Here is a 13,881-nt window from a genome sequence, read left to right as displayed (position 1 = left end):
TAGACAGTGCCTGTGCCTGTCAATCAATCACTGTGGGTGGGATTCTCAGGGGAGGGGGAGGAATGTTTGTAAGTCACAGAGTTGGTAGGATTTCAGACCTGTTAATCAATCACTGTGGGTGGGATTGTCAGGGGAGGGGGAGGAATGTTTGTGAGTCACAGAGTTGGTAGGGTTTCAGACCTGTCAATCAATCACTGTGGGTGGGATTCTCAGGGGAGGGGGAGGAATGTTTGTAAGTCACAGAGTTGGTAGGGTTTCAGACCTGTCAATCATTCACTGTGGGTGGGACTTTTAGGGAAGATTAGTAATCTAGTTTGAAAACCATCTTTTAATGCTATTTATTGTAGCAAAACCCTGAGAAAAAATGTTGTGTTCTGTCAAGTAAACATGGATTCTCCTTGTTGAGAAACAATATAGAATTGCTGGAAAATGGTAATAAAAAAATCTAAAATCTAAAATGCCCCAGATTGTGCACCCCCACTTTTATAGTCAGGTGCCCATTCCCATACCTGTCAAATGTTTATAGATGTCCCATGGGGTTAGATGCATCTAGTCCAGGATGTAGTGATGCCTGGTGTTGCTGCAGGCCCTGGGCATCTGTTAACCCAGCTGACATCTTCTCCTGCTCCCTCCTCCTCAGACAGGCTGCCTTGGGGTTCAGGTTACGCTCTAGAGGTAGCAGATCACACGGACATCAACGTTAGGACTGCCCCATAGACCAGACAATGAACCAGGACATCAACGTTAGGACTGCCCCATAGACCAGACAATGAACCAGGACATCCACGTTAGGACTGCCCCATAGACCAGACAATGAACCAGGACATCAACGTTAGGACTGCCCCATAGACCAGACAATGTACCAGGACATCCACGTTAGGACTGCCCCATAGACCAGACAATGAACCAGGACATCAACGTTAGGACTGCCCCATAGACCAGACAATGAACCAGGACATCCACGTTAGGACTGCCCCATAGACCAGACAATGAACCAGGACATCCACGTTAGGACTGCCCCATAGACCAGACAATGAACCAGGACATCCACGTTAGGACTGTCCCATAGACCAGACAGGGAACCAGGATCATACGTGGTATGACTGTTCCATAGACCAGACAGGGAACCAGGATCAGAAGTGGTATGACTGTTCCATAGACCAGACAGGGAACCAGGATCAGACGTGGTATGACTCTAATATCTCTGGTGTGTATTTTAATACTTGTGGATTCTGTCACGTTCACGTATTAACACTCTTTCTCTCTCTTTCTCTCATTTAATCTCTTGTTCTCTCTCTCTTTCTCTCATTTAATCTCTCGCTCTCTCTCTCTTTCTCTCCTTTAATGTTTCGTTCTCTCTCTCATTTAATCTCTCGTTCTCTCTCTTTCTCTCATTTAATCTCTCGCTCTCTCTCTCTTTCTCTTATTTAATGTCTCATTCTCTCTCTCTTTCTCTCATTTAATCTCTCATTCTCTCTCTCTTTCTCTCCTTTAATGTCTCGTTCTCTCTCTCATTTAATCTCTCGTTCTCTCTCTCTTTCTCTCATTTAATCTCTCGTTCTCTCTCTCTTTCTCTCCTTTAATGTCTCGTTCTCTCTCTCATTTAATCTCTCGTTCTCTCTCTCTTTCTCTCCTTTAATATCTCGTTCTCTCTCTCTTTCTCTCATTTCATGTCTCGTTCTCTCTCTCTTTCTCTCATTTAATCTCTCATTCTCATTCTCTCTCTCTTTCTCTCATTTAATCTCTCGTTCTCTCTCTCTTTCTCTCATTTAATCTCTCGTTCTCTCTCTCTTTCTCTCATTTAATCTCTTGTTCTCTCTCTCTTTCTCTCATTTAATCTCTCGTTCTCTCTCTTTCTCTCATTTAATCTCTCGTTCTCTCTCTTTCTCTCCTTTAATGTCTCGTTCTCTCTCTTTCTCTCCTTTAATCTCTCGTTCTCTCTCTCTTTCTCTCCTTTAATCTCTCATTCTCTCTCTGGCATTCCTCCTTGTCTTTGCCTCTCTAAATTTCTCTCTCTCTTTCATGCTTTCTCCCCAACACTCTCTATCTCTCTCAAACACCCACCCTTCTCTCTGTCTGTCTCACACACAACCAATTCTCTCTTTCTTTCTCCTTCTCTGACCTTAATGGAGGAGGATACGTAGCTTCATGTTCCACTGTAGAGAAGTTCTTATTCATTCAGACTTTATATACAGGGCAATCAGAAAGTATTCAGACCCCTTTCCATTTTTCCACATTGTTACGTTACTGCTTTATTCTAAAATGGATTAAATTAAAAAAAAATGTCCACATCAAGCTACACACAATACCCCATAATGACATCACAATACCCCATAATGACATCACAATACCCCATAATGACATCACAATACCCCATAATGGCATCACAATACCCCAAAGTGACAAAGTTAAAACAGGCTTGTGGTAATTTTTGCAAATCTATAAAAAAGAAAAAACAGAAATACCTTATTTACATAAGTATTCAGACCCTTTGCTATGAGACATTAAATTGAGCTCAGGTGCATCCTATTACCATTGATCATCCTTGAGATGTTTCTACAACTTGATTGGAGTCCACCTGTGGTAAATTCAATTGATTGGATATGATTTGGAAAGGCACACACCTGTCTATATAAGGTCCCACAGTTGACAGTGCATGTCAGAGCAAAAACCAAAGCCATGAGGTCGTTGGAATTGTCTCTAGAGCTCAGAGACAGGATTGTGTCGAGGCACAGATCTGGGGAAGGGTACAAAAACATTTCTGCAGCATTGAAGGTCTCCAAGAACCTCCATCATTCTTAAATGGAAGAAGTTTGGAACCACCAAGACTCTTCCTAGAGCTGGCCGCCTGGCCAAACTGAGCAATCAGGGGAGAAGGACCTTGGTCAGGGAGGTGACCAAGAACCTGATGGTCACTCTGACAGAGCTCCAGAGTTCCTCTGCAGAGATAGGAGAACCTTCCAGAAGGACAGCCATCTCTGCAGCACTCCACCAATCAGGCCTTTATGGTAGAGTGACCAAACAAAGCCACTCCTCAGTAAACTGCACATCACAGCCCGTTTGGAGTTTGCCAAAAGGCACCTAAAGTATTCTCAATCCGTGAAAAACAAGATTATCTGGTCTGATGAAACCAAGATTGAACTCTTTGGCCTGAATGTCAAGCGTCATGTCTGGAGGTAACCTGGCACCATCCCTACGATGAAGCATGGTGGTGGCAGCATCATGCTGTGGGGATGTTTTTCAGGGGCAGGGACGGGGAGACTAGTCAGGATCGAGGGAAAGATGAACGGAGCAAAGTACAGAGAGATCCTTGATGAAAACCTGCTCCTGAGCTCTCAGGACTTCCGACTGGGGTGAAGGTTAACCTTCCAATTGGACATTGACCCTAAACACACAGCCAATACAATGCAGGAGTGGCTTCGGGACAAGTCCCTAAATGTCCTTGAGTGGCCCAGCCAGAGCCCAGACTTGAACCCGATCGAACATCTCTGGAGAGACCTGAAAATATCTATGCAGCGACGCTCCCCATCCAACCTGACAGAGCTTGAGAGGATCTGCACAGAAGAATGGGAGAAACTCCCCAAAAACAGGTTAGACAAGCTTGTAGTGTCATACCCAAGAAGACTTGAGGCTGTAATCGCTGACAAAGGTGCTTCAACAAAGTACAGAGTAAAGGGTCTTAATACTTATGTAAATGTGATATTTCTGTTTTTTATTTTTTATACATTTGCAAAAAAATCTAAAAACCTGTTTTTGCTTTGCTATTATGGGGTATTGTGTGTAGATTCATGAGAGGGAGGAAACTATTTAAGCAATTTTAGAATAAGGCTGTAACGTAATAAAATGTGGAAAAAGTCAAGGGGCACGTTATATATATATTTTTTAACTAAGCAAGTAAGTTAAGAACAAATTCTTATTTACAATGACGACCTAGCAGGGAGCAGTGGGTTAACTTCATTGTTCAGGGGCAGATTTTTACCTTGTCAGCTAGGGGATTCGATCAAGATATCAAATCAAATCAAATCAAATGTATTTATATAGCCCTTCGTACATCAGCTGATATCTCAAAGTGCTGTACAGAAACCCAGCCTAAAACCCCAAAACCCCAAGATATCTTGCGGTTACTGGCCTAACACTCTAACCAAACACTCTAACCACTAGGCTACCTATATATATATATATATAGGTTAGTCATTGAGATAACAGATATATGTGTCTTTCTGTGTTTTCCTAATCTCCTTTTCGATCGTATTAGAAGATAAGGTACGAGGTCATCCCTCAGACCTTCTCCCCCAATGTGTTTTTGAAAAGGAGGCGAGGAGAGAGGATGTGAGGAATCGAGGAAAGATTCACTGAGAAATAGCCATAATCTGTTCGGGATGGCAGGGGATGTTTGGGATGGCAGGGGATGTTCTGGATGGCAGGGGATGTTCTGGATGGCAGGGGATGTTCTGGGATGGCAGGGGATGTTTGGGATGGCAGGGGATGTTCTGGATGGCAGGGGATGTTTGGGATGGCAGGGGATGTTCTGGATGGCAGGGGATGTTCTGGATGGGATGTTCTGGATGGCAGGGGATGTTTGGGATGGCAGGGGATGTTCTGGATGGCAGGGGATGTTTGGGATGGCAGGGGATGTTCTGGATGGCAGGGGATGTTCTGGATGGCAGGGGATGTTCTGGATGGGATGTTCTGGATGGCAGGGGATGTTCTGGATGGCAGGGGATGTTTGGGATGGCAGGGGATGTTTGGGATGGAACAAGGGGATGTTTTGGGATGGCAGGGGATGTTCTGGATGGCAGGGGATGTTCGGGATGGCAGAGGATGTTCGGGATGGCAGGGGATGTTCGGGATGGCAGGGGATGTTCGGGATGGCAGGGGATGTTTGGGATGGCAGGGGATGTTTGGGATGGCAGGGGATGTTTGGGATGGCAGGGGATGTTCTGGATGGCAGGGGATGTTCGGGATGGCAGGGGATGTTTGGGATGGCAGGGGATGTTTGGGATGGCAGGGGATGTTCTGGATGGCAGGGGATGTTCGGGAGGAGGAGTACTGACCTCTGACTTGTTGTTCTAGACTAAGTATTACAGCCACGGCCTGGTGAAGAACCAGCAGCTTGGTCTGCGGCTTCTCGCTCTTCAGGTGCAGCTGCGTCATGTGACCCAACTCCTTGAACGCTTCGTTGATGTCACGGACCCTCAGGCGCTCGCGGGCGTTGTTGGCCATCCGCCGCTCTCGTTCCCGCTCAGCCTTCTGCTCAGGGCTCAGGTTGTCCTCATCTTCATGGATGCTGCTGTAAAACGAGAGAGAGAGGTTTCAGGATTGGTACATGGCGCCCTCTGGTGGGCATTTTTATGTCTTTTTTTTAAGAGGTTTCAGGATTGGTACATGGCGCCCTCTGCTGGGCATTTTTATGTCATTTTTTAAATTTTTAATTCGAATCTCTCAATCTGATATCCAGATAAAATTCTAGTTGAATCTTTGAGCCATTACCAGCTTTTTATCAACGCAACAGACAGATAGGCATCTACCCAGCCAGCTCAAATGGCTGAAATGACGTCATTACCAACCCCTGCTGTGTAGAGAGGGACTACTCTGCTCTAGGGCCTAGTTTCCCAGAGCCTTCGCAGCATTAAGGTCATCGGTAGAACCGTATCTTTAGTAGCCGAGCTGTTTCCCAAAACGATTGTTACTAAAGTTGAACTTGAAATCATTCATTATTTACAGACCGTATCAGAACACTCGTAGAACAGCTAAGTGTGTTGTTAGATGCTTGTTGGTTTTGTTTTGCTCTTCCACATCACTTTATACACAGAAGGTCCCTGCTAAACACAGAATCAAGAGTTTTATCTGTCTCTCTGACCACTGAAAACTCCAGAATTAAGTTGTCTAATAATAATAATAATAATAATAATAATAAATAATAATATAATTAATAATATGATAATAATAATAATAATAATAATAATAATAATAATAATAATAATAATAGTAATGATAATGATAATAATAATAATAATAATAATAATAATAATAATAATAATATGATAATAATAATAATAATTATAATAATAATAATAATAATATAATAATAATAATAATAATAATAATAAAAATAATAATAATTGTCTAATTGACTAATAGCCTACAAAGTTGCCAATGTCTTTTCAATTGTTACACAAAAAAAATACACTATAAAATGATGCTTCAAATGAAAACCTGAGATGACTGCAAAAGATGAATAGATTATAGGCTACGTAGGCCTATATATATATTTCAATTATTTTTTATTTCATGTTCTTTCAATTGAATTCTATTTGACTAATTATAGACAGGTGTTTTGTTGTCACTTACCCTGGCTAGGGGCAGTGAAGTGCTGTTTTACAACGTCAGCCATAGAGCATCCCTGGAGCAAATTTGGTATGTGCCTTTTTATTTTTTATCTTTATTTAACCAGGCAAGTCAGTTAAGAACAAATTCTTATTTTCAATGACGGCCTAGGAACAGTGGGTTAACTGGTCTAGGAACAGTGGGTTAACTGGTCTAGGAACAGTGGGTTAACTGGTCTAGGAACAGTGGGTTAACTGGTCTAGGAACAGTGGGTTAACTGCCTGTTCAGGGGCAGAACGACAGATTTGTACCTTGTCAGCTCGGGGGATGAACTTGCAACCTTCCGGTTACCAGTCCAACGCTCTAACCACTAGGCTACCCTGCCTTGCTCAACGGCACATACCAAATCTTGATTTAGTGCGTTAGCCTATTATAGGGTAAGCATTTGGAATAGAGCCAAACTCAATATTTGCAGCTGTAAGTGGTAATATCTCTCTGGGATCCGATCCGTCGTCAGTGTTGTAGAATGATTCTAATTGTAAGGGAATATTTGAATGGAGAAAGCTGATCCGAGAGCATCGCTGAGTTTCTTTTCGATCCTATCAGTATCGACACGTAGTCACGACACGCTTCGCGAATGTTCTCTCTACCTGCTTGTTTGGGAAATATTCTTAAAAGTTGTCTCATAAACAAAGATGCACCTGATATGATCATTGTAATGCTCAAAGATGCATTATGCAGAAATCACCATTTCCTGGTTGCTAAAATGTAGAAAATAGTTTTTTTTTAAATAAAGAAAAACCCTTGAATAAGTAGGTGTGTCCAAACTGTTGACAGGTAGCGTATGTGTTAAAAAAAACAGCACAAACAGAACTGGAGAGAAAGCTGATCTGGGACCAGGCTAGAGTTAGAGAGAGAGAGAGAGAGAGAGAGAGAGAGAGAGAGAGATCATATAGCTGATCTGAGACCAGTCTAGAGGCAGAAAGAGAGAACAGATAGCTGATCTGGGAGCAGTCTAGAGGCAGAGAGAGAGTGCATATAGTTGATCTGAGACCAGTCTAGAGGCAGAGAGAGAGAGAGAGAGAGAGAGAGAGAGAGAGAGAGAGCATATAGCTGATGCTGAGGCAGAGAGAGAGAGAGAGAGAGAGAGAGAGAGTCTTCACCTGGTCATGCTGTCTCCTTGTGTCTTGTGGGACTCGCTCTCCTCATCGGAGCGCTGGCTGTGGCTGTCAGAGCTGTGTCTGTGTCTGTGACCCTGGTTGTGATGTAGCTCATACTGCTCATCTCTCTCCAGACCCTCCAACTTCAGCTCCAAGCCACCTAGTCCTGCCGGGAAGGAGTGGCCATTTTGATTCTGTGAACGTCTCTGCAGTGCAGGGTGGGAGTTGTTGTTCAGATTGACAGTGTCTACCTGCAATACACACACACGTTAAGAGGGTTACATAAAGACGATGTTCAAGTTCAGTATTTCATTTACATAATCATATATTAACTATTAATAAATAAATTACACTTTAACCACATTTCTTGATGTGGCATCATTTCTTTATTTTACTTTTTATTTAACTAGGCAAGTCAGTTAAGAACAAATGATCATTTTCAATGACGGCCTACTGGGGAACAGTGGGTTAACTGCCTTGTTCAGGGGGCAGAATGACAGATTTGTACCTTGTCAGCTCAGGGGATTCGAACTTGCAATCTTCCAGGTTACTAGTCCAAAGCTCTAACCACTGGGCTACCCTGCCGCCCCTCCACTCTAACCACTAGGCTACCCTGCCACCCCTCCACTCTAACCACTAGGCTACCCTGCCGCCCCTCCACTCTAACCACTAGGCTACCCTGCCGCCCCTCCACTCTAACCACTAGGCTACCCTGCCGCCCCTCCACTCTAACCACTAGGCTACCCTGCCGCCCCTCCACTCTAACCACTAGGCTACCTGCCACCTCTACACTCTAACCACTAGGCTACCCTGCCGCCCCTCCACTCTAACCACTAGGCTACCTGCCAGCCCTCCACTCTAACCACTAGGCTACCTGCCAGCCCTCCACTCTAACCACTAGGCTACCTGCCGCCCCTCTACTCTAACCACTAGGCTACCCTGCCGCCCCTCCACTCTAACCACTAGGCTACCCTGCCAGCCCTCCACTCTAACCACTAGGCTACCTGCCGCCCCTCCACTCTAACCACTAGGCTACCCTGCCACCTCTACACTCTAACCACTCTAACCACTAGGCTACCCTGCCGCCCCTCCACTCTAACCACTAGGCTACCCTGCCGCCCCTCCACTCTAACCACTAGGCTACCCTGCCGCCCCTCCACTCTAACCACTAGGCTACCCTGCCGCCCCTCCACTCTAACCACTAGGCTACCCTGCCGCCCCTCCACTCTAACCACTAGGCTACCCTGCCGCCCCTCCACTCTAACCACTAGGCTACCCTGCCGCCCTCCACTCTAACCACTAGGCTACCCTACCCCCCTCCACTCTAACCACTAGGCTACCCTGCCACCCCTCCACTCTAACCACTAGGCTACCCTGCCGCCCCTCCACTCTAACCACTGGGCTACCTGCCGCCCCTCCACTCTAACCACTAGGCTACCCTGCCGCCCCTCCACTCTAACCACTAGGCTACCCTGCCCCCTCCACTCTAACCACTAGGCTACCCTGCCGCCCCTCCACTCTAACCACTAGGCTACCCTGCCGGCCCTCCACTCTAACCACTAGGCTACCTGCCGCCCCTCCACTCTAACCACTAGGCTACCCTGCCGCCCCTCCACTCTAACCACTAGGCTACCCTGCCACCCCTCCACTCTAACCACTAGGCTACCTGCCGCCCCTCCACTCTAACCACTAGGCTACCTGCCACCCTCCACTCTAACCACTAGGCTACCCTGCCAGCCCTCCACTCTAACCACTAGGCTACCTGCCGCCCCTCCACTCTAACCACTAGGCTACCTGCCACCTCTACACTCTAACCACTAATAGGTCACCAAATTCTGTATCCCTGAACAGATCCCTGTTTATCTCACGGAATGAATTTAATCACAGAGGATGTTAATCCCCCATAGCTCCCCTAAACATAGCCCCTAATTCTGTTCAGGAATCATTCATTGTAATGGACACACGTATCCCTGGAAACCTGAATGAATGTGATACCCCTTCTAGGGACAGTTCTATATCCTCTAAAATATAATGTAGAGCTACTTCCATCACTCTGTCCTCTAAATATAATGTAGAGCTACTTCCATCACTCTGTCCTCTAAATATAATGTAGAGCTACTTCCATCACTCTGTCCTCTAAATATAATGTAGAGCTACTTCCATCACTCTGTCCTCTAAATATAATGTAGAGCTACTTCCATACTCTGTCCTCTAAATATAATGTAGAGCTACTTCCATCACTCTGTCCTCTAAATGTAATGCAGAGCTACTTCCATCACTCTGTCCTCTAAATGTAATGCAGAGCTACTTCCATCACTCTGTCCTCTAAATGTAATGCAGAGCTACTTCCATCACTCTGTCCTCTAAATATAATGCAGAGCTACTTCCATCACTCTGTCCTCTAAATATAATGTAGAGCTACTTCCATCACTCTGTCCTCTAAATATAATGTAGAGCTACTTCCATCACTCTGTCCTCTAAATATAATGTAGAGCTACTTCCATCACTCTGTCCTCTAAATATAATGTAGAGCTACTTCCATCACTCTGTCCTCTAAATATAATGCAGAGCTACTTCCATCACTCTGTCCTCTAAATATAATGTAGAGCTACTTCCATCACCTGGCTGTGCCATGCCAGTGAGAGCAATGGAGCGGACAAGACAGCACTAACCGTTCTGGGACCAGGCTATGTATTCCCTGTCCATATCGTTTACCTTGTCCTTGACAGAACAGTATCCACACATAGATAGACTTTCCAGACCCGCATCAAATTAAATTAAACACGGTGTTCCTCTCTGTTCTCTATTTCCGGAACAACACTCCTCCCGTTATGGAAAATATGTTGAAATGAAATGTGTAAAATATGTTGAAATGACATGTGTAAAATATGTTGAAATGACATGTGTAAAATATGTTGAAATGACATGTGTAAAATATGTTGAAATGACATGTGTAAAATATGTTGAAATGACACGTGGAAAATATGTTGAAATGACATGTGGAAAATATGTTGAAATGACGTGTAAAATATGTTGAAATGACATGTGGAAAATATGTTGAAATGACATGTGTAAAATATGTTGAAATGAAATGTGTAAAATATGTTGAAATGACATGTGTAAAATATGTTGAAATGACATGTGTAAAATATGTTGAAATGACGTGTAAAATATGTTGAAATGAAATGTGGAAAATATGTTGAAATTACATGTGGAAAATATGTTGAAATGGAAAATATGCATACCATATCTAGAGCGTGTCTGGTGTGCCTGGTAGAGCAGTGGGTGGGCACACACACACAGTGGCCAATAGCCTTTCTCGACACATTTTTTATACACAAAACAGACACAACCTGAAAGACTTTGACAGAGTAAGGACTGTGTCTCACCATGGCTGTGCCATGTACCGTGGTGGGTCTGTGTCTATGGTGTGTCTCTGGTAGTGGGGTGTTGTGGATCTGTCCATGGTTGGCCTGGTTCAACAGGCTGTGGATGTCAGAGGGCAGGCTGGGGATGGGTCCCACCGTATGGTTATGCAGAACATAGATCACATCATCCAGTCTATCTAGACGATCCTCCAACTGAGACTAGAGTGAGGGGGGGCAGAGAGAGAGAGAGAGAGAGAGAGAGACTGTGTGTTATTGTCATGAGAGAATATAAAAGATTGCATGGATTTAAGGTTGGTTATACATTTTTAAATTGTTTTTATTTAACCTTTATTTAACTAGGCAACTATAACCCAGAAAATAATTGTTTAGTTGTAGTTATAGTTATATCAATTCAAATTGAAACTCGAGCTACCGTATGTACAGATTGTCTTGTATGTCAAGTGAGTGTCACAGAGCTTCATGTCCTTACCAGAGATATAGGAGAACACTGGTAACTGGAGGAGTCAGAGGTCTGAGCAGACGTGTGCCACGGGTAAGCTGGGGGGCCAGAGCCTGTGTGTGGAGATGGAGATGGAGACCTGTCTGGGGTGGAGGAGTTTTCACTGCTACTGGTGTGGTCAGGAGAATAAATCTGAAGACAGACAGACAGAGAGAGAGAGGAGAAGAGAGGGTAAAGAAGGAAGAGAAGGTGAGGGGCAGAGGATGAGGGGTAGAGGAGGAGAGGTAGAGGAGGAGAGGTAGAGGATGAGGAGGAGGGGTAGATTAGGAGAGGTAGAGGAGGAGGGGTAGAGGAGGAGAGGTAGATTAGGAGGGGTAGAGGAGGAGAGGTAGAGGAGGAGGGGTAGATTAGGAGGGGTAGAGGAGGAGAGGTAGAGGAGGAGGGGTAGATTAGGAGAGGTAGAGGAGGAGGGGTAGAGGAGGTGGGGTAGGGAGGCTGGGGGAGAGCCTGGAGGTGAGAGGAGATGGAGACCTGGAGGGGTAGAGGAGGAGGCTACTGGTGTGGGGAGAATAGATCTGAAGACAGACAGACAGAGGAGAGGAGAAGAGGAGGGGTAGAAGGAGAGAGAGGTAGGGGCAGAGGAGAGGAGGTAGAGGAGGAGAGGAGAGGAGGAGGGTAGAGGAGGAGGAGGGTAGAGGAGGAGGGGAGAGGAGGAGGGGTAGAGGAGGAGGGTAGATTAGGAGGGGTAGAGGAGGAGAGGTAGAGGAGGAGGGGTAGAGGAGGGGGGTAGAGGAGGAGAGGTAGAGGGTAGGGAGAGGTAGATTAGGAGGGTAGAGGAGGAGGGGTAGAGGAGGAGGGGTAGAGGAGGAGAGGTAGAGGAGGAGGGGTAGAGGAGGAGGGGTAGATTAGGAGAGGTAGAGAGGAGGGGTAGAGGTGGAGGGGTAGAGGTGGGGGTAGGAGGTAGAGGAGGAGGGGTAGAGGAGGAGGGGTAGAGGTGGAGGGGTAGAGAGGAGGGGTAGAGGAGGAGGGGTAGAGGAGGAGGGGGTAGATTAGGAGAGGTAGAGGAGGAGGGGTAGAGGAGGGGGTAGAGGAGGAGGGGTAGATTAGGAGAGGTAGAGGAGGAGGGGTAGAGGAGGAGGGGTAGATTAGGAGGAGAGGAGGTAGAGGAGGAGGGGTAGAGGAGGAGGGGGGTAGAGGAGGAGGGTAGGGGAGAGGAGGGAGAGGTAGAGGAGGAGGGGTAGAGGAGGAGGGGTAGATTAGGAGGGGTAGAGGAGGGGGGGTAGAGGAGGGGTAGAGGGGGAGGGGTAGAGGAGGAGGGGTAGATGAGGAGGGTAGGGGGGGTAGAGGAGGGGGTAGAGGAGGAGGGGTAAGGAGGAGGGGGATGAGGAGGGGTAGAGGAGGAGGGGTAGAGGAGGAGGGGGTGAAGAGGTGGGGGGTGAAGAGGTGGGGGGTAAGAGGTGGGGGGTGAAGAGGTGGGGGGAAGAGGTGGGGTAAAGAGGTGGGGTGAAGAGGTGGGGTAAAGAGGTGGGGGAAAGAGGTGGGGGGTGAAGAGGTGGGGGAAGAGGTGGGGTGAAGAGGTGGGGGGTGAAGAGGTGGGGTAAAGACGTGGTTAGAGGACTGCGAGGAGCAACTCCATGCATCATTTTAAAAGCACAACCTGTAATTTCTCTGTGTGATTTTACAACCTCCGTCTCGGGCTTTGCAGCGAGGCTCGTAAACCGAGCTGACTCGTCAATCCTGGTTATTTTACTGGTCAGACAGCATCCAATTAACACACCAGCAGCACGAGCACGGCCCAGGGCTGGGTTAATAATGTGACACAGTCACTTGTTGTACTAGGAACCAAATACTACGGGTAATTTCCCTAGTAGTCATCGTGGATAGAGGATATTGTTCCCTGGTTTTGTAATCTGTCTGGCTAGCAGGAGTGGGGTCAATTCCATATCAATTCAGTCCATTCAGGAAGTAAACTGATATTCCAAATCCAAATTCTCAGGAAAATCCATAGAATATTAGAGGAACAGAGTATGATAGGACAGGTAGACAGAACAGGTAGACAGGACAGGTAGATAGGACAGGTAGATAGGACAGGTAGACAGAACAGGTAGACAGGACAGGTAGATAGGACAGGTAGATAGGACAGGTAGACAGAACAGGTAGATAGAACAGGTAGACAGAACAGGTAGACAGAACAGGTAGACAGAACAGGTAGACAGGACAGGTAGACAGGACAGGTAGATAGGACAGGTAGATAGGACAGGTAGATAGGACAGGTAGACTGGACAGGTAGATAGGACAGGTAGACAGAACAGGTAGATAGGACAGGTAGATAGGACAGGTAGATAGGACAGGTAGACAGGACAGGTAGATAGGACAGGTAGATAGGACAGGTAGACAGGACAGGTAGACAGGACAGGTAGACAGGACAGGTAGATAGGACAGGTAGATAGGACAGGTAGACAGGACAGGTAGACAGGACAGGTAGATAGGACAGGTAGACAGAACAGGTAGATAGGACAGGTAGACAGAACAGGTAGACAGGACAGGTAGACAGGACAGGTAGACA

The 13,881-nt window shown here is 46.1% G+C and overlaps 1 protein-coding gene across 1 annotated transcript in view; it reads right to left on the bottom strand.

The window, feature by feature from the left end:
• Nucleotides 1-515: 515 nt before the first annotated feature.
• LOC115125279 (transcription factor 12-like) overlaps nucleotides 516-13,881 on the bottom strand; it is a 34,692-nt gene continuing 21,326 nt past the window's right edge. The window contains exons 4-8 of the mRNA XM_065022115.1: nucleotides 11,346-11,507; nucleotides 10,877-11,074; nucleotides 7,491-7,738; nucleotides 5,055-5,290; nucleotides 516-669 (exon numbers count right to left, since the gene is read on the bottom strand). Of these exons, the coding sequence (XP_064878187.1) occupies nucleotides 521-669; nucleotides 5,055-5,290; nucleotides 7,491-7,738; nucleotides 10,877-11,074; nucleotides 11,346-11,507 (993 nt within the window). The 3' untranslated portion in view covers nucleotides 516-520. The remainder of the gene's footprint in view (nucleotides 670-5,054; nucleotides 5,291-7,490; nucleotides 7,739-10,876; nucleotides 11,075-11,345; nucleotides 11,508-13,881) is intronic.

This window comes from Oncorhynchus nerka, linkage group LG9a (assembly GCF_034236695.1).
Source record: "Oncorhynchus nerka isolate Pitt River linkage group LG9a, Oner_Uvic_2.0, whole genome shotgun sequence".
NCBI lineage: Eukaryota > Metazoa > Chordata > Actinopteri > Salmoniformes > Salmonidae > Oncorhynchus > Oncorhynchus nerka.
Note: the sequence above shows the minus strand (reverse complement) of the source record. Positions and strands in the feature narration are given on the sequence as shown.